The 25,798-nt window shown below is 41.4% G+C and overlaps 1 protein-coding gene across 4 annotated transcripts in view; it reads right to left on the reverse strand.

The window, feature by feature from the left end:
* MYO1C (myosin IC) overlaps positions 1-25,798 on the reverse strand; it is a 57,584-nt gene that overhangs the window by 2,986 nt on the left and 28,800 nt on the right. For all 4 annotated transcript variants that reach the window (XM_084493154.1, XM_084493156.1, XM_084493157.1 and 1 more), the window contains 30 exons: positions 20,815-20,970; positions 20,112-20,227; positions 16,470-16,668; positions 15,459-15,539; positions 14,513-14,692; positions 14,215-14,313; positions 13,879-13,992; positions 13,173-13,244; positions 12,908-13,027; positions 12,589-12,671; positions 11,620-11,725; positions 11,156-11,236; positions 10,668-10,759; positions 9,379-9,473; positions 9,106-9,152; positions 8,762-8,842; positions 8,468-8,573; positions 7,824-7,941; positions 7,505-7,618; positions 7,247-7,323; positions 7,015-7,083; positions 6,490-6,574; positions 5,753-5,912; positions 5,004-5,087; positions 3,652-3,745; positions 3,507-3,562; positions 2,831-2,966; positions 1,779-1,849; positions 1,254-1,351; positions 896-995 (listed from right to left, as the gene is read on the reverse strand). In XM_084493154.1, coding sequence (XP_084349280.1) covers positions 896-995; positions 1,254-1,351; positions 1,779-1,849; positions 2,831-2,966; positions 3,507-3,562; positions 3,652-3,745; positions 5,004-5,087; positions 5,753-5,912; positions 6,490-6,574; positions 7,015-7,083; positions 7,247-7,323; positions 7,505-7,618; positions 7,824-7,941; positions 8,468-8,573; positions 8,762-8,842; positions 9,106-9,152; positions 9,379-9,473; positions 10,668-10,759; positions 11,156-11,236; positions 11,620-11,725; positions 12,589-12,671; positions 12,908-13,027; positions 13,173-13,244; positions 13,879-13,992; positions 14,215-14,313; positions 14,513-14,692; positions 15,459-15,539; positions 16,470-16,668; positions 20,112-20,227; positions 20,815-20,970 — 3,090 coding nt within the window. The remainder of the gene's footprint in view (positions 1-895; positions 996-1,253; positions 1,352-1,778; positions 1,850-2,830; positions 2,967-3,506; positions 3,563-3,651; positions 3,746-5,003; positions 5,088-5,752; positions 5,913-6,489; positions 6,575-7,014; positions 7,084-7,246; positions 7,324-7,504; positions 7,619-7,823; positions 7,942-8,467; positions 8,574-8,761; positions 8,843-9,105; positions 9,153-9,378; positions 9,474-10,667; positions 10,760-11,155; positions 11,237-11,619; positions 11,726-12,588; positions 12,672-12,907; positions 13,028-13,172; positions 13,245-13,878; positions 13,993-14,214; positions 14,314-14,512; positions 14,693-15,458; positions 15,540-16,469; positions 16,669-20,111; positions 20,228-20,814; positions 20,971-25,798) is intronic.

A 25,798-nucleotide genomic window follows, 5' to 3' on the forward strand; every position in this document is an offset into this window, starting at 1 on the left:
AACAGAAGCAGGTACTGGCTACTTGTCAGTGAGCAGAGTCCACAGCAGTCTTGTACCTCTCTTCCTGCGGGTATACTGAAATATACTAAAACCTTCTCCCTAAGAGAAAGATGTTCTTAGGGATGGTTTGAAAAGGCTGGGGAGGGGAAAAACACTTTGGGATGTTTCTTCTTAATATAAGAAGTCATTTGGTTTGTCATTACTGATAGCAGATAGATGGAGAGAGAAGTGTGGTCCTCACTGCAGCATGTGAATTTAATCTCCCTTCCTGTGCACAGCTGCCAGGTAACCCATGGAGTAGGGGAAGTTCCTGGCAGTGCTATAAGCTTGTGGGTTTTACAGGATTGGACTGTTTGGGTGAAGAGCAAGGTAGAAATGGTGAATCCAGTTCTGAGATGTGTCAGGCTGCAGTGAGATGGGGAGCTGGCCTTCCTAACCCTGCTGGCAGGGGACTGAGTGCAGTCTGAATAGGTTCTGGGTTTGTTACCAATCAGCCCTTCACCTCACAATAAATCAGCTGCGTATGTAGATGACTGGCAGGAAGACTACAGACAACTTAGGAAGGGAAGAACAACTGCATTTTTCCTGTGTTCTTAAATCTAAAACTTGATTTGCAACAGTATATCGTGAAAGAATCCTGTAAAAGAACCCAAGTGATTGACAGGATAATTGCTTGAGTTTGAGCAAGCCTGGCAGTCTCATAACTGCAAGAGAAGTGCAGTGCAGAACTCCAACTGGGGAAAAGGCTCACAGACCCAGGGCAGTGCATTCAGCAAGGGAAGGGGTGATGGTACATGTCTGTCTGCTGCAAGTACACTTGGTAGCAAAACCTGGGTTTGGATGTGCTGTAAGTGAGCTACTGCTTCTTACTGATCTTACTGATCGTGGTACTCACCACGGTTAGATGGCCGTTCTTAGCTTTGGCTATGAGCAGTTCTGATCCTGATATAAAATCAATGATGCCTTCTTTGCCTTGTCCAACTGTGAATTTTATGCTGCAAAGAGAAACAGATAACAAACTTGATGAGTGTGGGTGTAGCTCTACCCTAAGTCTGCTGCTTCAGGGAGTGAACAAGCAGACTGCTGTTAGTTAAGATTAACTCTTCTTTGCCTTCTTAGTTAAGAATAATTAAATATGTTTTTATGATGCATTTCTGACGTGTTTCTGTAGCCCTATAATGCTGAAGCAGAGCTCTCCAGAACCAACACAAGAAAACCAAAGCAGCTCCTGAGAGGGGCTTGGCTTCACTCACCTGCCCTGGTTGATGTTGACGTTATTGACCTTGTCTGCCCGCATGGCTGTTTTTGTGAGTGTCTCGATCACGTGGTCACTCTGAAGTACAACATCTCCCTAGGAGAGAAAACCAGCAACAGTTTGTGATTGTGGCTTTTCAGTGATCGTATACCAAAATAATTATGTTGTAATTAACAGGGACAGAGCTATCTCCATGGGTTAGTGTGGAAAACACCTCTCAAGGCGTACCAGGCTTGGCGGTGATCTGTGATAACACCCCCAGCAGTTACTTTATTTACAAGGTAATAGTAAAGGGACAGCACTGATCCTGTCAGTGCATCAGTCACTGGTGAACCCCATCTCTGAGCACATGCAAATATGAGCAAAATCCATCTTAAAGCTGGCATAAAGTGAGTTACGTATGGGGGCTGCTCAATGGTGCACATCACCAGTGTGCTTCACTCCCCCACCCACCGCCACCCTGGATCTTCTGCTCTTTGTGCCTTTAGAACTTGTTCTAGAGATGGCTGGAGGGCCCCATTACCTTCTGTTTGTTATCCTCACAGTGCACGTGCAGCACAAACAAGTTATCGCTCAGGCTGCTGACGGAGATGCCTGCAATAGAGAACAGCCGTTTGACACCAACACAACAACACCAGGATTCCTGCACACGTTGCAGAACCTCTCCCAGGAACGCAGCAACTGTTGGTCCCACAGTGAGAAACCTGACAGCTGAGAAGCTGCACAGAAGCAGCAGCGCACTAAGGTGTCAGCAGAGAGGTTGCAAGGTGACAGACAATCAGCTTATAGCTGGGCTTCTTAACATGAAAAAGAAACTTTCAGGTGCCTCTGTCCATGAGGAGTAGGAATGCCTGTTCTCTGGATTTTGTTTAACATCTATTTCATGTAATAGATCTGATTAATGATGCCATTTGAGGCAGCCCAGCCCTAGCAGTGAGGAACGTACAGCACTGCAGTAATCATGTCTTACGGGAGTCCCAGAACCCCAAATTAGTGTTGCCTATGGAAACTATTTTAAATGGTGACAGTTACAAACACAGTAGGTAATTGCGTTAGGATAACACTGAAATAATTAGCACGAAAATTGGCTGCAAGGAGGAACTGTAGCAATGCTGGGAGCTGGAGCTGAGGCTATGAAGTGAGAGGCTTTAGATAAGCCAAAGCCAAGTCATGTACCAGACTCTGCAATTTTCTTTCTCTCTGACCAAGTTCCCCCTCTAAAAGGACCACGTCAATGTCAAATATTTAGAGGGCTAAAAGCCAGTGTCCCAAGCAGTTGCTGTGTAATAATGGTGCAACTTCCCTGCAGTGGAGATGTGCAATTGGGAAATGACTTGAGAGGTTTCTGGGGAGATGAATTGAGTAATTTTTGTGACATTTTAAGGAATTTAATTTTAGGAAAAAAAAAGTCCAACATATTGCAGATTTAAAATACTTGTCAGTACAAGATAATTCTATTCTTGTCCAGGACAAAGACCAACTGGTTATTTTTTTATTATTGTGTTTTAACTGAAGTTATTTGTCATGCTGACTAAAATCAAGTGAGCTAAACCCCATTTCTGTTGGCAATCTCACCTGTCAGATTGGCGTAGTCAATCCGTTGTTTGATTTTGGAGTCTTCAACAATGATGACTGCGTTTTGGGTAAGAAGCAGTTGCCGTGATCTTGCTTTGTATCCTTTCCGGTCATACTTGATCACAGGAACTGCATACTGAAAGAAGCGTTATCAGTGCTAAAAATGCAACTTGTGTAATTGGCAGCTACCTTCCATCTAGCCTAGAGAGCTTGCAGGAGGTACTAACCAGTGCTTTGTAAACTGGGAGTGAAGACAATCCTTTTGAGTCCTATTCTCAGTTCTGCCACAGACTTCCTTGTTGACCTAGAGGAGTTCTGAACAATAACTTGATGACTATGGCTGTCTGACTGTGCTTGAGAAATCTATGATTTAGCTTCAGTCTGCGTAGACTTCATCGCTCCTTTCCTCTCCCCTTCAAGCATCTCAAAGCATCATGAACACCAGCAATGCAAGCTGCAACCCCTTTAATTCTAGCTGACAAACTTGCCCAAACCTCCCAATTGCATTTCTGAGCCACCATGTCCTCATGTAGACTATCTTCCAAGGTGTTATCAGCTTAATGTTAAGGTAAAATTCTTGCTATATTTTCTTAATCAATCTGATCTTCTGATGAAGACTTTAATTCTGCTGCATAATTATGAAAACTTGAAAAAAGTATTAGGACACAGGTCTTACCTTAATTGGTTCATTTTCTAAAGCCTGAAGGACTTTAGTGTTTATCTCTTCATTACCTAAATTAAAACCAAAGAGATGGAATAAGAAAAGAGGAGATGAATCCCCCTCTTTCTTCTTCCTGTTCAACTTTGTAACACCTACTCACCAAGTCGAGTGTTGATGAAGAGTCTAGGAACACTCTGAGGGTAATTGTCTTTTTTACCCTTAAAAATCTCACTGGCAATTACTTTTTGTTCCAGCTGCAAGGACAAAAGATGTATTCTGTTAAGTAGAAAATCTTGCTTCAAATAAAAAATGTTTGACTTCAAAGAGCCTCTGTGGTTTTCTTTTTTTTTTTTTTAAAGTCATCTACTTTTGAGCTGAATCATGTTAGTCAGAAAATTACATAAAGTCTTCCATATGCCCCCTATCTTTTTAATGGCTATCCTTGCTTTAGGATAGAAATTTCACTTTTTTTGTTATTATTTGTAATTCTCAAAAATATATACCTCTAATTTGAATTTGTCAAAAGCCAGAGACCAGATGTGATGTCTACATCATGCCTTTGTTAAAAGGTCTCAGAATTCTTCTACTTCAGAGATCCTCTTAGCCTAGTTAAGCTAAACAATTTGTTTTCCTGCTTCGCCCTGTAGGATGTTGTTTTTTTTTCTCCCCTATGGTTCAGATAGTTTTGCTGAAGCCTTGTCAGCTAATCACCATCTTTACTGAAATACTGACAAAAGAAGTTACAATGTTATTAGCACAGTGTAACACATTTATTACAGCTCCCCCATCTATTCAGTACTCTCTACCTTATCCTCTGACAAATAGTACAACTCAGCTAGGTGCCATTCAGTCCTGGGAGTTCTTGTTTAGAAGATGAGTCACCATAAACCTTTGGTCCTTTTTACAGTGGCAGTCTTCCAGGGGGTAAATATGACCAGTACTCTTAGCTCTAACTTCTGTTCCTTCAGAATGAGAACAAAACCAGGGAACGAGGAAACAGGAAATCCCTTTTGTTTTTGTATAGAGCAAACAGACAGGAGATGATTTACAGGTAAAAATGTGGATAAAGGATACTCATAAGCCTTGTTTGCTTGGGAGAAGAAAGTGGAGGTGTTTCCACCTCCAGCTCAGTAATGGCTGGTATTAATCCTGTGTCCTTAATCACAGGCTCAGCCACTAACTAATCCACAGCATTTCATTACATGCCCTTAAGAGTTTACAGGCCTTCATAAGCAGTATGATATACAATCCAATTAAAAAAAAACGTTTAAAGGCAACTATTACCATCATCTCTCAAAACAGTTTAGATGAAACTGTTCAATGTACATGTTTCCTATTAGTTCTCTTCATTGATTTTTTTTTTAATATAAAATAAGAAAATACAGCTACCCTAAGACTAAGATGAATCAAATGTCAGTATAATTTTTAATCTTTTTATCTAGAACAACAATGCAACTGTATGGAACAATACAACATCGGAATAGTCTGAATGAACACAAAGTTGTTGGGTACCTGTTGCTTCCACTCTGGGCTGATTCTCTTGCAGTAGGTCCAGACCATGTTCTGCATGCATAGCTGTCGCAGGAGCTGGGATGCCTGAAGGAGGTTTCACACAGTAAGTAAAAATAGCTCAAACTGACAAAGCAACTCAAACAGTGAAAAAAAGACAAACAACTGCAGAAAATCCATGGCTGAATTAAGATACTGTTTTGTTACTGACAATCACTTTTCAAATTAGTTAATAAAAAGTCTATTTTCCACCTTTCTAAGACAGTTTGTCCCACAACATTCTCCATCTGGTTTAGAATTAAATGGCAATTTAATAACATAATTATTCTTTAGATTATGGTTTAGAATTAATGGAAGAAACTCAGTATGTTTTAGAATAATCAATGGGTTATTCCAGCTACCTTAGCTGTCCAGAGGGAACTTAATTTGGTCAGAGGAAAAAGAAAATTTCAGAAATGGATGGGAAGAACACTGGAAAATAGTGTTGCAACACCTCCAAATTCTCAAGCGTTCTGCACTATAACTCTCAAAATTTTACAACTATGCTAATTACACACATGTGATGGTATTTTGACTAATTCTACTTGTAGAGATGCTAATGCAATGTGAAACCTGAGCGAGAACCTGGTTCTTTCTTGCTCTCATAGCAGGCGGCTCCCCCCAGGCCTTTGGTGGCCCGTGGTCTTCCATACTGCCATTTGTCTCCTCCGACTCGCGTATCATTCATCTGACCCTGGTGCAGTTGAGCCTACCTCACAGAGCGATGGAGGAGGAGTTGGCCATGATTTGTCTAAAACGTTCTTTGGTAAATTACGCTTGAGGTTCATCAGGAAGGAAAAGCGGATGTAATCAAGGAAATACTCATTCTCTGGGCAGCGAGGGTGATTCCGGTAAATAAAACCCTTAATGAATCTGAGGAAGAGGAAAAAAAATAGGAGATTTGTCAAAACTGAAGATATTTAGAGGTCTCTTCCAATCCAACCACATCTGGGTCCCCAGTGAACTTTCAGATATAGCCAGGGTAAAAGGTGAATTAACATAAAATCAATGGAGAATTGTGAGATTTGGGTCAGTCCCCAGAATAGACATCAAACTTGAGAGGAAAAGGGAACTGCAATTTATAAGAAAAAGGAACTCAATAAAATGGAGTGGATAACCAAGAAGAGCTGAGTGCCAAAATGGAAGTTTATATAATAATAAAAAAAATAGGCAAAGCAAGTTTTTTAATGTCTGTTGCATCTGCAGTCAGATTAGCCAAACAGACAGCCTTGCCCATTTTCAGACGTGCTTACTCAAATATTTGTCACAAAATAACTTCCTATGGTTGCTTTGAGATAACAGAATTCTCATTTCCTGAGCTTTATTTAATAATAGTTGTAATTTATTAATAAAAATCTCTGACACTGTAGCAACAGGTAACGTCATTTGCATCACCTCATTGTTAGCAAGTAAGTACCCATTCAATGGGCTGAGGCTACTGTTCACACACCTTCTGATAGTCTCTACTGCCCACTTCTTTTTGGCAGCTTTTCGGCGTCCCAAGGTTCCCCGCCACCAGGACTGGATTGCTATTGCTAAAAATACAAACATTTTACACTAAGTGAGCTCCTTCATACCGATATTGACTTCACACAAAACTGGCAACAAACAGTGCTTATGTATGTACTCTGAAATAAAACAAAAACCCAACAGCCGTCACAGTGACACATGGGAAAGAAAATAATTGAAATTCTTAACAATATAACACAATGGATAAATGGCAGTAAAAAGCACTGGCAGATGGGAACTGCTGTATGGGGGCTGCTGCGTGAACATGAGTTAAGCCTATTCTCGTACTCAAAGAGTCTCAAAGACTAACACGGAAGGAAGGGGTATGCCAACATCTACCATTTACTTCTAGCAAGGTTTCAGGGATTTTTCCTTCTCACACACCAAAATCAAGTCAACTTTAACTTCTCAATACAGCAACGGCCACTTCAAACCATGAAATGACATAGCACTTTCTCCCTCATACCTGAGTGTTTCATGTGCAGGAATTTTTTTCGACGGTAGAAACCTCTCCACGTGGCCTGCATTTTTGTTGCTGAAATGATAAGAGAAACAGCAATTTGAAATCACAACCAAGTGTATTTTGATACAAAAAGGTTAAACTGTTCAAACAAAAAATAATGAATAACTACAATAAAAAAATATCACAGACCAGACAGCTAACTGTCCATGAAGCTACTGCAGCGTGTGTGACTCACCCAGGCTCTGCTTCCTCACTTCCAGAGCATCTTCCGTTGCAAACAAAGTCTTGGGAAAGCGGATAAAAATCTTTGTTCTAGAAATAGAAATTCAGAATAATGTTTAACGTGCAGGAGAAGTTTGCTTCCTGCCCTTAGCATTCCCTTTGGGATCTCTAATCTTTTGCCCACCCATTAAACAGAGAAGCTTTATTTAAAAGCAATGACATTAATGTCCAATGATTCATAACCTCAAATTGAGAAAACACGAGAACTGACCGTCCCATTTTGTATTCTTCCTGTTTGTAGCCAAGATGTTTCACCAGCACAGCCACGCCATCGTGGGGCCGTCCATCCCACGTAGGCCACGTTTCTGGACAAAGTGATTTGTACCTGTGGATTGACAGCAGAAGAAATCTTAGGGAGAGAAGTAACAGAAAGGGAGAGAGGTCATTCTTCTCTCTCCCTTAAAGAAATAACTCTTTCAGGTATAAGGGCTGCTCTTTGTTTTTTGGAACACTTCCCTGGCCTCAACACCTGTAGGACCAAGACCAGGGGGAGGGAGCAGCAGGGAGAGATAAGGCCAGGGTAATCCTACCTCTGCAGAAAAACTTCGTATTTCCTTCGATATGCAAAGCCAGCTCTCCGCACTCTGAGGTTCTCCATCAACCCCAGGTATTTCACTTGATGTCGGATTAGCACTTCATCAAATCGATCTTGAGAGAGTATGAAAACAGAGAAACTTCATTAATGTCCATTCATGCAGAAAAGGGAAATACTCAGTTCAGTTCAGAATTATTTTATCTTACAGTTATCTTTAACCTCTACCCCATCCTCATGGTTCAAGTCACACACAACTTATTTTGTGACTCTTGTCTTTCCCTCTTGTAGTATACATTTACATTTAGTTCCAGAATAGAATTCATCCTTTAGGATATTCTAAGCAGACAGGAGGAGGAAATGAGGGAGAATAAAATCATTAAAAGGAAGTTATGTAGGTTCACTATTCTTGACTTCAAATACGACCTCATTCTGTCACTTTACCAAGACCAGTGCCTCCCTTCTGATTCCTGGCTGGTACTACCACCACCCCCTACAAGAAGCTCTAGCACAGACCCAAAATGAAAACCGTTGCAAGACTTATTCATTTGAGCTCCTTTCTGTGCTTCACTGCCTGGAATCTAGTGGTTGGTATAGCTGTTGTAGAAAAGCACACAGGTGAAGAGTTAACCATGGCCATACCAGCCTGTTTAGCATCGTTAGGTTTCATGCATCGGATGTAGGATGGTTCTTTGGACATCAGAATTTCCATGAGTTTAGAGAGGCTGTTTTTAAACTGAGTTGCTGCCTACGAGAAAAGAAAGAAAATCATGTATGACGTGATGACTTACAGCCGGTACTTGTGACTGCAGAACAAACCTCACAGTCCCCCAGCTTTAAAGGTAAGAGGCTTGTATTTAGGTTACCATGTTAGACAGGACGTATCTTTAAAAAAGAGGAAATAGCCACACTTCCACCCAGCTCTTGTATCCTTACCGTTTCGGGTCTCTTTTTGTCTGTCAGCTCCGTCCTGTCAAAACACTGATTTATGATAGGATTCTCAGAGTTGCACATGGTCTGCGGAGAGACATTTTCAGAGCTAAAGTACAGAATGAACTTCAGAGAACTTTTAGAGCAATGTGACAAAATGTTTTTGGGTTGTTTTGTTTTAATAAAACAAACTTTGAACACTTCAATTTGCCTTTTCATAATGCAGCCCTACAGACATGCATTCTTCATGTTAACATTAAAAGAACCTTTTTCCTCAGATGCCACCCCATTTTAAACCCGCCTCCTTGTTCTGCTGATGTGTATTGGAAGTACCCTGCATCCATACTCACCTCCTTCAGGTTCCGAAAGAGAAGGTCATTGTTTTTATCTAGAAAACCTGGAAGAAAAAGAAACCACTCAGGCTGCCACCACTGTTCCACAGAAATTTCACAACAAGGCAGGAATTTGAGATGGGAAATTAATCTAGTTAATCAGATGATACATAGAACTACTGTATAACTAGATTTGTCTTTGCTACCTAGTAAAGCTGTTTTAATTCAGAGGGCAGAGGATGAAAGGAGGAAAAAGGAGTGAGAGAGAACTGAGATGATGCACACACTTACCTGCAACACTGTAGGTGACCTCTCCAGCATAGTGCAAAAGCCGAAACTCTTCCCGCCCTAAAGACTTGCGAGTTTTTTGGTCAGCAAGCTTGTGCCTGGAGAAAAAGTGAAGAAACTTCATGAGGAACAAACGTTTGTTTCATGTGGGAAATCACCTCAAAAACCACTACGGTATATGATCCTAGAGTGGGACTACATGAGCACAGGACGAAAAAAATAAATTACATTTGTTGATCTTCAAGACCAAAAGTAAAAAAAAAAGGTGAGTTATCAACCAGCAAATCATAAAAATGTCATAAAATCTATTTATGTTTATTTCTGATAGATGAACTTTCAGCTTCCTGGCAAGGTTGCAGAGTGGCTCTGTGTGTACATGAAATCAGAGTAGAGGTAGCAGGCAAGAGGGCAGTGAAGATGTTGGCAGCAGGCTGGCATACTTGTGGGATGCCATTCAGACCCCGATCTGAGCAAAGCAGAACATTCGGATAAGAATAAAAAGAAATTTGCAGCTCCAAAACCGAGGCAGGCTAAAACATGGAATTCACATCCATGAAACTGGAGTGGCAGCAACAGAATAGGTTACCAAAGTCAAAGAAGTGTCTGGGAAGATGTGAATGAAGGTGAATTAGTAATGCCTTCATTCCAAAAGCACCAGCACTGCTAAAATCATTCTAACACAAACACACCTCTGAACACTAATGTTACCAGCAAAATTCTGCTGCATGTCCTAGTTATTTGTAGGCTAGACTTCAGGCATCAGTTGTCACCCTCCAGAAAACCATTAATGCTGAGCAATAATCTGGTCTGGTACACCAAAACAGTTTGTCACACCCGCAGTACTGGGCCAGACATCAGAAGAGCCAAGAAACTGCAATCCTGCCCAATTCCTTGGATAGTAGCAGCTGGATGCCAGCAAGAGACTGGTGAAGAGGCAAGCCAGCAACAGAAATCTGAGGACTGTTACATGTCTCGCTCAGGCTTGGACAACGTGTAAGTACAGAAGAAGATTCAGTGCATAAATTGGACGTGGTCTTTTCCTGCCAGTCTAACACATCTTTCCTTTTTTCTTCAATTCTGTTTTACTTGCTTATTCAATATTATCTTAACTCACAGTCTAATCTCTTTGCAAATTAAACCACCATAATCTTTTATGTGGGGCCCCGTTTATCTAGGATGCTACTGCCATAAACACAATGCATTATAAAGTTGCCCAGCAATAATTAAACCTGTAGGCTCTATCACACTTGGATCCTACCAGTAAAGATGCCCTCAGCAATATGAACACTCACGTGAGAAAATGGGGGTGGTTCTTCACAGTTTCCTCCAGTTTCTCCAAGAACGTTGTATCTGTGGCATCCCCAGGTCTCAGACACTCTTCGTCCTGAAAACACACACATCCTAGTATTGATTTCTTTCTGTGCTTGTACTCATACAGGCCAACTCTAATTATGTCTCACTGAAACACTGTCCCAGCTTCACCCTTTGGCTTTTTAATAGGTAGCCCACCTCACACCTTCATTTCATTAACTCAACAAATGAAGAATTGAACAAATTAAGCACAAGCTCCTCCTCCCAGACTGCCTGGACTGGAAGTTTCTTTGCTTTGGACAGATGGGTCTGATACAATATGACTTGTAGCAGTGTCACTGTTCAGTGTATCATTGCTCTTCCCACCTGCCCAGTCCTAATGTATATTTAGTCCCTTTTTCTGCGTTCTTCCCCTTGATTTCCACTCCACTGCCCCAGTGTTTCATTTTAAAAGGTCATGTCAACTTACCAAAATAGAAATGATGCCTTTGAACTTCTCTTCCACCAAATCACAAATGATTTTGTTATTGAAATATTGAACTGGTTCCCACTGCAAAGACAAGACATCACATTTGGGTGACAACTGTTCTTGACAGGAAAAAATGTGAAAATTTCAGAACATTTTAGACAGCACCTTATTTAAATAACCAGTGTTATTTGAAATGTAAAGCTTTTTCACTCATCACATTTGTTTTCTTAACAGTCCCTTTTAAAAGCATCTTTTGTTTTATCAAACTAAAAGATTGGAATGGCATTAGTTGCTTCTAGCTGTATTATACACTGTTACTAAGGTAGTTTGAAAAGAAACTTAAAAGAAAATCTCTTTAAATCATGTACTTTGGAGACTATTATTAAAGCTCCTTTTCTAATCATCTGTCCTTGGCCTGCTGGAGGTGCTAAGAAGACAGTAGGAGTGATGATGTTGGCTCTTACCGCTATGCCTTCTGACTCGTATTCCTCTTGTTCTGACTTTAATGTGAGCTCTATGAAGAGCTGTTGCAATTTTTCATTACAATAATTAATACAAAATTGCTCAAAGCTGGAAGCAAAAATCAGAAAAATAATTAATACTGTATGACAAGTAAAATAAGCTATAATCAAAGGACAGTAGCTATGTGTAATCAAGAGAAATGTAAGAGAATTATTTAGTGAATCTATATTTATTGAATTCATTATTTAGTGAATCTCATGAAAGAGGAGGGAAAAACAGACATGAGGAGTGGAACGCTGAGAAGCAGAAAAACTACACGTTCAGAGTCTTGGTTCATTGCTATCTGCCAGAGTTAGGTTCCAGACTCTGACATAATCCTATACACTGCTCTACAGCTGTGTTTTCCCATTCACACCACCACATAAAGATGCCAAAACAACAGCCACAACTACGCCAGAGAGCTGGACAAAGGAAGAAATTCTTTATTCAGAGGGTGGTGAGGCACTGGAACAGGTTGCCCAGAGAAATGGTAGATGCCCCATCCCTGGAAGTGCTCAATGCCAGATTGTTCAAAGCCCCATCCAATCTGGACTAGTGGAAGGTGTCGCCCTTGCAGGGGCATTGGAATTAGATGATCTTTAAGGTCCCTTCCAACACCAAACCATTCTATGATTCTATGAAAGGCATGGCTCAAGCTAGCACATGAATATGCCCCCAAAAGACATCAGTCTCTAAAATACCAGGAACATAAATAGCTGTAAATGCTAAATATTATCTGAATGCCCAAAGTGTTAGAAGATCTGTCAATACTAGTTATTCAAGCTGATTTCCTAAAGCTGAAAATTCATCTCCTTCTCTCTTACTAAAATTACCAGAGATGGATTAATGTCTTATTTCACAATGGAGAGAAAACACTACAATGGAGTCATGCACAGCTTACTCAAAATCCAAAGACACTAATGAAAACAAACCTGTTGTGCTGGAAAACCTCAAATCCATAAATATCGAGCAATCCTAGAACTGTTGTACTTCTCCAGCCCGGAAACTCTCCTTCCTGTAATAGAGCAAAAAGTAAGTGTTTGTACGTAGTCACACAGCCAGTCACAGCTACAATCCATGACTGGATCTTTTGCATTTAGTTACAGCATATTCTCCTTACTCTCTTCTTAGTGGAAAACAAATTAACTTGGAAATCACTGTAAAGCATGCAATAACTTTGTGTTGCAGCTTAAAGATTTGAAACTGCCTTTCACACTTGGTTGTCTATCAACAAACAACAGATTTGTTTACCTTGTAAGCAAGAGACTTGTTAACCTTGTTCACCAGCCAAGAGAAAGTGCGTCCATATATTGCTTTAGCAAGTGCATCCCTTGCATAGGCTGCCTGCTCCAGGTTCAGGGGACTGATTAGCTGCATACAAAAGGAGAAAAAAACGTCATTCAACAGCCATTCCATTGACAGATTAAGTTTCCCTGGCTTACTGTTAATAAAGAGCTGATGGTATTGCACTAGTTTAATTTCCATATGCCTCCCAGATCCCAATTCATGTTCTTACCTCTTCCCCTTTTGCTATGATCTTCTTGTGGATCAGTGCATCTCGCAGAACAGAGCCCTCAACCGCTAGAAGCTGCAAAGCAGTAGAACGTTAAATTTATTTATGAAGCAGTACATTCAATTCATCAGTACTTGTCTTAAGAGATCAGAAAGGCTAGTCCACAAAATTACAGTCCAGTGAAACAACCCTGTGTTTCCCATTCACACTGCAAGCCTTTTTGCAATGTCAGTCATTCCATTTCCTTCTGCACACCAACTCCTTTTTGCCATATAACATAATAGTTTGGTTTGACTGCTCTGGCACAAAGAACTGACTGAGCAAAGCCATGAATAGACTTCTTCAAAACTCGTCTCCAGAGTAGGTCTATTCCTATCCCACTGCCTGAAGGCAAAAACCTCACGTCAGTGGTGGATCAAGTGGTAAATAGAGAAGTTGTCAATTAAAAAATGTTAAAAAAGTAAAAATATATAAAAATATAAAAATGTAATGTATATGTACAAAAATGTAAAGTAAATGTATAAAAATATAAAATATTTAAATGTTTAAATGTTAATATTTGCATTGCAATTACATCAAATAAAAGCACATTTTTAACAACTTCTAAATCATATTCTAAATGATAACAATATAATGCTACCATGTTCAAAATAAGGAAGCCATACTAATTCATCTTTAATGTAATATATCTCTAACTGGTGATACTCACCCTAGCCAGATATTTAATCTGATTCTCTGTAGTGACCTGAGCATTTCCTTGCTCATCTGCAGCAAACTGCACATTCCCCAGATGCAGAACACTAGCCACGATGCTCAGCAAGTCCTATGATGGAAGCAACAGGCAGAAATCAGGCATGGATACAGAATGAAACAGCAGTGAGATTTCTGTGTTAGTTAATACACTGCAAACACTCATTTTGTATTTTGTTTCACAATTTTTGCAGGGAACACATGCACTCTAAAGGCTGCCTTTGGTTCGAAATAAATCAGAGCAGAAAAATTCTCAAGAGAGGGAAAATCAGCTGTGCGGTCAAACAAGTCTTACCTCCACCTCGGTGTCATTGAAGCTTATAATGGACAAGGCTCTTCGCACAGTCTTCCAATCATTTTTATCATTTATGGAACTGACCCTTGCACAGTGACCCTAAAAATACAGTTTGATAAAAATAAGTATATCGTTATCAAAGGTATATTATGCACAATGCACTTCTGCCATATGTTTCTTTTCATAGGAGCTATCTCAGTGTTTCTTTTGAAGCGAGGAAATGAAGATATAAAGTCAACTGAGGATACATTTGTCCTAAAATATAACAATATCCTAAGAATTATTAGTTAATACACACCTTTACTAAATAGTGATACTGTTGTGGGTTCTTTTCAAGGCCTAGCCTTCGCAGTAAGTCTTCTTCCCCTCCTTCTAGCAGCTGGTAGAAAATGTGGAAATTCCTCTCGCCATGATTTTGGTGCACAACTCGAGATTTCTCCAGGAGGTAGTTCAAGATGTGGCCCCCAACAGGAGCGCCCTAAATCAAACCAGATATATTGAAACAGTTCATCAACAGAGAGGAAAATATTTCTGCTTCTTTGGCAGTCTGTTCAAAGACACACAATCACAAAATGATTGACTACAAAAAGGCAGAAAATCTTTTGTTACTTTGTATCACAAGATATATTTTGGCAAATGCACATCAATTTGAGGTTTGAAGCATACATAAAATGAGCTATCAAGTGAAAATAATACACAATTATATAGAACACGGCTACAGCATGTATTGAATTATATCCTAACTTGTATATTCTTCCTTCTCAGAAGGGATTCAACACAAAAAAATAACAAAATCCTGTGTGTGGAGGAATTACATATTGAGAAGTTTAAAGGACTACGATACATCTAGCTACTCGGTTCTTGCATTACGTTCATATTCCTAGTGTGGGGTAGTTTGAATCAGAATTGAAACAAACACTATGCAAAGTTACTCAGGACAGAGATTATTTTCAGTCCACAGCTGACTAATGTGAAGTTAGTTTGGGAGTATCCATTTCACAGTGCACATGTACCTCAGAAACAAGAGGACTTATTCTCACTCTCACTATATAGAGGGATGAGGGGAGAAAGAAAGGAAAGTGTGTTCCATAAAAACCTCTGGAACCAAACTTCACTCCCAGACTGCTCACATGGTCAACAAGGAAATACGCATTCTATGCACACATCAGTGCAGGAAAGTATAGGCAACAGAGATCTGTTATGAGTGGGACCCGTTCTGGAGTATAAAACAGATCTGAAGTTACCCTGTAATCAAACTGCACATCCATGTATTTCCCAAATCGGCTGGAGTTATCATTCCGAAGGGTTTTTGCATTTCCAAAGGCCTAAAATGAGAAATGATTACAGAAAAATAAATCAGTATCAAATAACATTATTTATATACACTTTGGTGAAGATGCCAGTTATCTATTTATGGCCATTAAAGTTTAGGTTTGTCCTTTTTGCAAGGGAAAGCAAGAAGGAAACAGATTACCACCCAAAATACTAATGCTGATCTTTATGCCCAGTGCAAGTATTGCAGATGAAACATGCCCCTAAAAACAATTCCACACCCCCAGCAAATTTATTTTAAGGCCAATTCACTGCCGACAGCATACGTCATGCCTGACAATCTTTTCAAAGCTTCCTCTTTCATCACAGCTATTTGCTTGCAGTAATTCATTTGCTTGCTGCTCACAGCGGGCACTAACCTAACAGGCCTAGGCCTGTCAGGGTTTTCCCACTCATGGGGAGCACACCTTTCCCTGCACACTGCACAGGGTTGAGTAGAACAGAAATATTAAAGGGAATTACAAAGGCAGCTCAGGACTGGACACTAGAGGACACCACAGCACTAGAAAATGCACCCACAAATGCATTTATCAGAGGGCAGAGCTGACCACGGGAGATGTGTCAAGTTCTGGCTTTGCAAACTTATGCAGCACACCAGGACTCTTCCCGCTTCAAATCCCTCTCTCTCCCCTGCAGTCTGGCCACTTCTGAATTGCTCCTGGTGGACAGGAAAGGGCCAAGTGAGTTTGGCAGCCAATGACCATTTCTTTGGCTTGGAAGCACGCTGGGATTCCCCTGTGTGCAGTACAAACGATCCGCCCACACGGTGTGAACCTGTGTTCCCAGGATACACTATCCACGCTGTACAGACAGCTTAATCATGCCCAGTAGGGTCCAGCTGCCTCCACCCCCTCAGCCGGAAAATGTGAGTACTGCTGCTATGACTCAATGTCAAGCTTCAGTGCTGCAGACTCTAGAATTACCTCCAGGACAGGGTTGGATTGTAACAGGCGATCCTTCACCGTCTCAACCTGCTGACTGGCTGGGCAGGTCACCGCGTAGTACTGCAGGATCTTCTTGGTGGCCTCCGTTTTGCCAGCCCCGCTCTCCCCCGATATCAGAATGCACTGATCCTTCCTCTCCATGCGCAGAGAGCGGTACGAATTGTCTGCAATAGCGTAGCTACGGAACAACGACAACCAGACATTAGTTTGTTTCCACAAATGAAGGGCTGAGACTCCTCAGCTAAGACCATCCTGTAACGCAAACTCCTAACGGAGACACCTCAAAAAGAAATGCACGTCCATGGGTTGGGTAAGAGCATATTGCTGTGAACGCTTTCAGACATCTCTGTGCACATCTTAACCGCAGGGCCAAGTTTCTGCAGGGTGATAACATAAATCTAAAAGCTAAATTCCCTTAAAAACTGTTCTTTTGGAAAAGGTCTTCATGTTATTTAAATCATTTGACAGTGAATATGGAAAGCTATGAAAGGGAAAAGAGTTGAGCCGTTTGCTCTCCCTGACCATTTCACCTACTCAGGTGAGAATGTTTACTGAAAAAAAAAAAAAAAAAAAAAAAAAAAAGACTACTTGGTACAGATAAACTTAATTTTCTAAATAAACATGATTTCTTGACATGGGTACCCAGGATAAAAAAAACTTTGCATTCAGGAAATTTCTTGTTTTCCACTGATCTTTATTCTAGATTATCTTTTAAGTGATGACACAGAAGGTCACAATTGCACTTTGCTATCTGGGTGGCTCCTATTACGTGGCTCCTGAATAGCCCAACCAACCTCTTGTAGCTTCTCTCAGATTATAAAAAGAACTGGATTACGCCAGAACAGACTGCTAAAACATCCAGCAGGCTACATTAAGCAACCATCCAGCTAAGGCCAAGCACTACCCAAAACACCAAACGCCTCCTCCTGCCTGTGTACAACCAGGGTTTCCTGCTGCTGTCCCTCAACTCCTGCTTCTTCCTTCATTTCTTTTTCTCTCTGCTGTTTTCCTCCACACAGTTGACCAGACAGGTTCTTTTACCAAAAATTACACTCTTCACAACACCAGAGTGCAGGAGGATAAGTTTGACAAACATTGGTAGCAAGTGCTTGTGGAAGGAGAGAGAAGAAGGACCAGATGCAATGGGAGGGGATAAGAGGAAAGAGGAGCATTAGCCCTTCAAAATACACTCATGTAAGACCTTGGTAATAAAATCCTCAGCTGTACTACACATGGTTATCAAGCACATACCCTGTCTTCATACAATTCATACACTTGACAACCTTTTAATAATTATTGGGTTTTGCTTCTTCTTTTTTTTTTTTTTTTTTTAAATCTTGTGCTGTAAAATTAATTAAAAATGATCACACCAAAATAACAGCCATGGCCTCCTCAAGTCTATTAATACTTGGTGCTAAGGCAACACCGCTGAGCTACCTAGCAACACAACTGCACACTTACCCCACTAAATTCATCAAGTCCTTCTCTTCCCATCCAAACTCTGTCTCTGGAGTATTTTGAAAGTGAAATGGTTGAATAAATATAAATTCAATTTAAATTTTATGAACTGCCTCTGGATTGCCTGTCTTTACTGGGGGAGTTTATGGTACTTGTTGAAGCAGAACGCTAACAGTCATGCATACCACTTGCAAAATCCCCTTTACTTAAAAATGTTCACTGTCCCATTTGCAGCCACCATCTCTGAACCCCGCAGCAGGCTATAAATAGGACAGGATGTGACACAGCAGCCTGGGAAGTATGCTGTGTTTCAAGACCACAGGGCTACATTTTCCCCTTTGAATGACTACATGTGATGCGCTTCCCAGCAAACCCTGTGCTCAGGCCAAGCTTCAACACTTTTGACACTGAAGTAGCAATACTTTCTAGAATCAGCCTAGAGTAAGAGAAATAGTAAAAAGAAAATACACCTGAAATACTCCAAAAAGAGAAGCACTGAGTACTACAGCACAGATAACTCCAGAGCTCTGCAGAAGATTTTAAAATGCATAAATAATCGAATGATATAATGTTTTTTAATGGCATGGTAATGACAGTTAACAAAGAATACTCTTTTTCCAGTTGGAGCAGCACTGGTGTTTGGTATCCCAGCTCTCAAGGGTTTTTACTTACGAGCTGCACATTTTACAATTTCTCCTGGGACTAGTTACAGCAAGGAAGAAGACAGCTTAAGAAATAATCAGCTGCTTTGTGATTTAAATCACTTTGTGTAGTGCTCACAGAAATTAAAGCAGAGCAGCCTAGCCCTCCACGTCACACATCAACATTGCCATCGTGCTCAGTCGTGCACTTAGTGCACACACATAAAAAGGTAGCCACAGTCCCAACAATTTTCCTGAGAGTCACAAAGTTATCATCCCATGACAAAGAAGCCAGTAAGAGCACCTAGATCACAAGCCAAAGTGATGAAGCCCGAGGCATGAGCTGCCACCTCTGCACCACCTCCGTTGCTTCACCAGGAATTGCCTGATGCTGATTTGAGCAACTGCTGATAACTTTTTTGGGGGAAGGTCTCTCTTATTTAGGGCATCCGCACATGAACAGAATGTGCTGACACACGTAGATCAAGGGGAGAACTCAGCAGATTTGAATTCTGGGGTTTTCAGGTCTAACCATCTCCCACGTAGATCCACCAAAGAAGCCTGAAACACTACAAAAATCGCATTTTTATCCTAACAAATACAACTTTAAATATTCAAACTTTCCCAAGTAATGGCGTTTCTGTCCCCCTCTGTGCTCATAGCGCATTCTGTTTTGCTTACTCTTTTGGGTTATGTGCCAATAATAAGAAACAATCCAAATAGTTTGCTCAAAAATAATATCATCTGCTCTTCCAAGACCTCTTAAAAAAAAAAAAAAAAAAAAAAAAAGAAAACACACACACAAAAAAAAAGCCTCCAAGAAGTGCTCAGAATTTGGCCCTTGGCGCTGAAAGAAAGCATTTTTGAGCCAAATGTCCTCAGCTCCCAGTCATCTTTCTCTTTCAGTCTGACAAAAAAAATTCAAATGCTTTCAAAAATAACTTTCAAACCTCAAACTTTTTTTTTTTTTTTTTTTCGAATGGGAAATTGGGAATGCTCACCACGCCAGACCATGTAAATAAATACATTCCTTGTTCCAACAAGGCTCATGGTATCTTAGCAACAGGGGAAATACCAGATAAATATTGGTCAGGCAGTAACAGGAGAGGTAGGAAAGAAACCACCGCACATATATACATACTCTTTCCCCTAGTTAGCATTATGCTGAATGAGCGATGTAGCAGGAGGGGAAACTCACGATCCGGACATGCAGACCCCAAGTAACCTTGGAACAATGAACTCCTGTCCTGCCAGGGCTGGGTAAGCAGCTCTGTTCCTCCAGCCAGGAAGGAACCACCTCCCTTTCCAAATACTGCTCTTGCAAAGGCAACTCATCCTCTTTGGAGAGAGAAACAGGAATAGAAAGAGCCATACACCACACCCTCTAAAAGATCCTTTAATGTCCTAAAAATCATAGGGATATATCTGGGACAAGTCCTATTTTCTTGCTTTCACACGTCATTACTGCACACGCCAGTGTGGGAATGGCACAAACTACGCTGTTTACCCACAGGCCACTCACAGGTGAGGAGAAACTTCATAGAAGCTGACACCGCGGTATCGCTCCATGTTCTGTTTACTGTAGATTTCCAGTTCCTTGTATGGATTAACAGACACCAAAACCGAGCCAATGTATGTCTGAAAAAGAAAGCACAAAATGAAGAGGTTACATAAGGACTAGCAGTGGATTTTCTCTGAGAGACCAGAATTGCTCAGAAAGCTCCTGTGGTTGACAAGCGCTGCCTGCAGCATGGGATGGGCTAAGGCCCAAGGGTGCTGAAGAAGTGACCTCCTCATGAAGAATGACACTGCAGGAGTTATGCTAGACCCCTCATCCTTGCTGGAAAAACAGCACCTATGCATGGTTTTTGTGCTTCTAACAAGCAAGAATACCGGATTATTTCTCATATACCACCTGGGATTAGGTTCAAGCCTGGGGTTGCTGAAAGCCCACCACAGAGTGAGTTCATGAAATGGAAAAATGTGGTGTGAGTTGGCTTTTCAGTGCTGGAAGGACCAGTAAATGCCAGTAGACCTCAACTGGATCACTGCAAAAGAGGCTCTTACATGAATTAACATTACACTATCCCAGTCTTGTTCTGAGATAATCAACTATGGTCTACTCAAACTGATACCATTGTCTCCGAATCCCTACATCTGTTGTATCAAATACCCAAATTCAGGTCACTCGTGAAGACTTTTGTTTCTGCCCCTCTGTTACTCACATAGATCAGATTCTCCTTGAAGCGCTTACGCAGATTTTCAATGAACGCTGCTTCGCTGGTGAAGTTCTCCAGCAGGACAAAATCCTGCACCCCCACGCGGTCGCGGGCTGTCAGAGCGCTCTCCATGGTCAAACGAACACCGTTACTCCCTGCTCCCTGCAACCAAAAGCAGAGGAAGGTTGGGACGTGTGTTTTTCTGTGCAGCACTGAGTCCATAAGAATGATTAACCACAATTACTCATGGACAACCTATAAATAGGAGAGGACATTAGAATAACCCTACTGTTGAAAATGTTAGATCATGTATACTAACTTTATCAGTTAGTTTATAATTATTTTGATGGAAGACAAGCCGGCATTAGGGAAAAGTTATTGGTAAATTTCCAACCACTTTAAATAAATCAATTAATCAAACAAGCATTTCACATGAAGAGAATAAAAGTAGGATTTCCTTTCCCAGGCATCCTTCAACAGGAGTGAGACTGAAAAGTGCTCTCCTCTCTCCTGTTCCTTTTCTCTCTCATAACGGGAAGTCATAAGGAATCTTTTATGACTAATGATGATTCATCTCATGAGCAAACGGCTTCACATTACTGACCAATTTAAAAGCTTTAGCAAGATACCCAATGGGAAATTCTGGGAAAATTCAGTAGTAACAGAAAGGGGCACTTCGGCATCCCATGCCACTGCTACAAATTTAGACTGACACTAAAATCTATCCCACATATCAAGCAACTTCTACTCCTGACACTCTTTTAAAGGTTACATCTTCAGCATGATGTGGTTCAGACACAGCCATCTTTGGAAAACATAGGTCTGCTGACTTCTTACTTCATTCAACCTCACATACTAAAACAGGAGAAGGAAACATGCACGAGTGACTCAGTCACTACTTGCAGGGAAAATTTCTAGTAAACGCAATTAGACCCGACAGATAGACGATGTATGAGGTGACGACGAGAGACAATACAGAAATCAGAGACGAGATACAACATATTAAACAATTTGCCTCACATCTGGCTGTGTTTCCTTATGGTATTAAATCCTTCTTACTTTGCAAACTCCTCACAGCAGACACCCTTCTCTTAAATCATTTCACTAAAGCACTACTGCATTTCAGAGCATCTCTTGTTGGGATATTCCCATCACTGACACAAATGCCATTGGAGCTTGTCCCTAAATGGGCTCATGCACTGACAGCAACACCCAGTCACCCTCTCCTGCAGGGGCTTTACACACCAGGCATGCAGGACCGCTGCTGAAACACTGTCCTCCAGCCCAAAAACCCTGCACAATGATGTAGATGAGTTTTGCTGACTCACGTTGCCAGGTAGTTCCTTTCTGCTCCTTCTCAAGATATAATAGTGGTCAGAGCACAGGGACTGATGGCGTGCAGGGAAAAAAAATGAAAACCTTGGTCAGAAGAAATCTTAGCTTAAGGTTTATTAAGTAGTAATAAAGAGAAGTCCCGATGAAGTACAAATTTGGGCTGAAATAGGTGCAAATTCCCTCAGCTTGCAGTTGCTCAGACTTACCAGTCATTTGCAAAAGAAGTTTTGCCAAATTATGCAAGTTATAATTGGCTTCTTTCCTGAAAGCCCAACGCCTGGGCATAAGTCATTGCATGAAACTAGCAGCTTTCAGAAAGAAAAGTTAGCTCCTCCAATTTGCTACTAGGAAATCTCAAATCCAGATCCACCCTAATGGCTCAAACTGTATCACAGGGAAACACCATTTAAATTTTCCTTTTTATTTTGTTTTAAGTTGGTCTCATAGTCTGGAAGGCCTGATTTGTAAGCTTTCAAAAGTCAAGTCTGGGAGATTTCTGCAGGTACTGTCATAAGTAATCCTTTTTAAATGTCCAAACCTTCCAAGCCAATTCCTCCATGCCTTCGACAAAGCGTTTTGTTGGCTTTTTTCTACCCTCTTTGCCAAGACAAAAAGGAAAGGTGTAAGCCCTGGAGAAGAAAGGTGGTGAGATAGAGGACAACACTGGCAAACAAACAGGGATAAACTACACACAGATAAACTCAGCCTAGGAATTAGAAGGCTTATATCATAGCTGTGTAATTCTGGAGCAGCTTTCAGACAAGGTAATGGGAACGAAAGCAGGAACAGAAGAAAATCCGTAGTTTGCAAGTGGCTGAGCTTATGAATACAGTTTTAAAACAGCTGCCTCAAAAAATGACTGAGGAGAAACTTCCACCCTCGCACAGTTAATCCAAGTTTATATAATCCTGAAGACTTTCACAGAAAACGTCACTTAGCAGTTTCAGCAGCTCTTTCATCAGCCACTCCCTCGAGCTCGGGACAAACCGATCCCAGCTGTAGGCATCCAGCCTAAGGAAGAAGCAAATCCATCCCACTTCCAACACAGAACTCTGTACTTCGGCCGCCTCCTCCGGGACAGGCATTTAAGCCTAAGTAGCTGTCAGTTTGCTCCGTGCTTTCTTCCTCTCATTGGAGTTCAACCTCTCCCAGTGAGAAGAAAATAAATACCCCAGAATTTTGGTCAATTAAAAAAAACATATATGCAAATTTTCAGCAATAATTAAACATGACCAGGTTCTGTTCTCCCCATGATACAGTCAGATTCTCCAGAATTTAGTCAGTGTTATACCCTCCCAAGGCTAAGTTCAATGCAAATACAATACGTCAGTCACAAACAACTGCTGAGCAACGTGCTCCTCTGTGCCACCATCTGATCGTTTGCTTTATTGCTTAGGTCCAAGCCTACCACCAACTTAAAATGTCTACGTTAACCATTTCACTACCATTAACTTCAACAAATGCCATGTTGACGGGGGTAAAAATCAATCCTTTTTTAAAATGGAAATAGAAAAGTCACGCAGAAGGAAGAGAGTGGATAAAGATGACACTATATTGGAAATGATGACCGTATGTTCCTACTGACTGATGAGTATGACAGTGAGGCACTAAGTAAAAATAACTTAAATGACAGTTATTTTAAAAATCTGTGTGGCTGTAAAAAAAAAATAATCAGGTGGCTGTAAATTAATGCTAGAAAATCCTGGCTAGGGGTTAAAAGGATGTTACAGTGAAGCTAATTAACTTAAAGCAGCAACAGGACTCACTCCCTTAGCACCTCTGCAGCAGAACTTGCTTTTAATAGATAGATTTATCTCTGCCAAAACACCTCTGGCTGACGTACTGCTCATTTACAACATCCTCTGGCCTGTGCTATGCAAAAGGTTGGCTTGGACAATTCTGAAAGCCCTGTGGTAGGGAGAAAGTATTCCAGGTAATTAGGAGAATATGGGCTGTGAGGGTCCAATTGGGGCTTTCCTTGCGAAAATCACTTTTCCTAAGAGAGCACAGAGAGCCGAGCTGCTGTCACAGTGAGAACACAGGCAAAAGGGGCTGCCCCACCTGCCCTCTGTGCAGCTGGCTCTAGCACTTTTACAATATGCTAGACTAGAAATCTGACCTGGAATACTGGAAATCTGACCTGGAATAACATTAACTCAATTTTTACATAAATTATTTTCATCTAGGTTGTTTTCCCACATATAATCACTTACACCGCCGACAGGTATGGTGGCACAGCACTGGAACCAAGCGAGATGGGCAGGAGCAAGCATTTCAGCAGCAGGGCCAGTTTAGGCCATTGCCAGCTCTTTGTGAAACTACCACCTGAGAGGTAAGTTTCCACCAAAAGGAGAGCATCCCCTCCTGTGGATTTTGCCTCCATGGCATGTGTTAACGCAAGCAATTACCTGCCTCTGAGCAGAAGCGATGAAAACACAACAATAAACCACTAAACCAGCAAACAATGAGCAGATGAAAAGACCAAGGCAGTTTTCTGTCAACTCAGTGAGTCGAATCACCTTACCACAGGATCAGGTGAGTGTCAGACCCGGGGCAAGAAGGAAAGGGAGCACAGATGCCTGACAGTAGCATGTAGCTAGGTCACCTCAAACACGAGTATCCTCACCCTGCCTACAGGTCTCAAAAGAGGGACGAGGCTAAGGATCCCTGCCTTTGTAGGATATACCATGGTAATGCCTTACCTCGGGCCTCTCACACCCAGCATGGGCTGCAAGCAGGGAATTGCAAAAATCTGAGCAATCTCCACCTGATCTTGGTGCCTGTGGGCTTAGGAGTGTCACTGTCTTCTCTTTCAAACTCATCCTTCCTCCCTAAAATCGCTGTCCTAATGGTCACTCCTGCTCCGGAGAATACAAGCTGACCGTGGCCACCGCATTTCTTGAGCCCATCCCCAGGTAGAACTCCAAGGAACTCATTCCCACACTATTTTAACCCACTCCTTGCTTTTAATCTCTTCTCCAGAGCTGTCAGCACAACAGTGGCTCGCTGCCAGGAAAGGAAAAGCCGTCACTCCTGAATGGTGGGCCCGAGCCAGTGCAATTACCAAAGCAGTGCTACTTCCACATGCCTTTTTCTTCCGTGTGATTACATTTTAGGAGAGACTTTCAGCTGGTGGAAACTGGTGCTGCTCAATGCAGCCTGCAGAGCCAGGTTTATGTTGGCTGATGTTCCAGCCTTTCTTTGTATTCATGCAGCAGAATCAACAAGACCAGAAAATACCCTTATGAACAGCTCCTAGGAGTATAAAAGTTACTGAGTTTGTAAATCCGACACAGTACTGCGAAGGTGTAAACAAATATTTTACTTTTAAACCGTGCAAAGTGCCAAAAGCATGATAAAGACTTTCCTCTGCTCAGGACTTGGAGATCCAATACACCTCGAAAACAAAACCCATGGCTTTCTGAACTCTGCACAGCAAGTTCCAAAGCACTTGAGTCACTCAGTCAGTCTGAGCACTTCTGGGGAATTTTTCTTTTGCGAAGGAAGAAGAGAGAGGGCAACTCTGCCACCAGCACAGGAGCCCAGGGCCAACATGAACTGAGCAAGTAACTCCCACCACTGCTTTGTCCATGAGCTGGTCTACAGCTGTGCAATACGCAATATCCCAACATGCGTGTAGGAAGGAGCCTTTTAT

Source organism: Aythya ferina (assembly GCF_964211825.1).
Source record: "Aythya ferina genome assembly, chromosome: 19".
Lineage (NCBI taxonomy): Eukaryota > Metazoa > Chordata > Aves > Anseriformes > Anatidae > Aythya > Aythya ferina.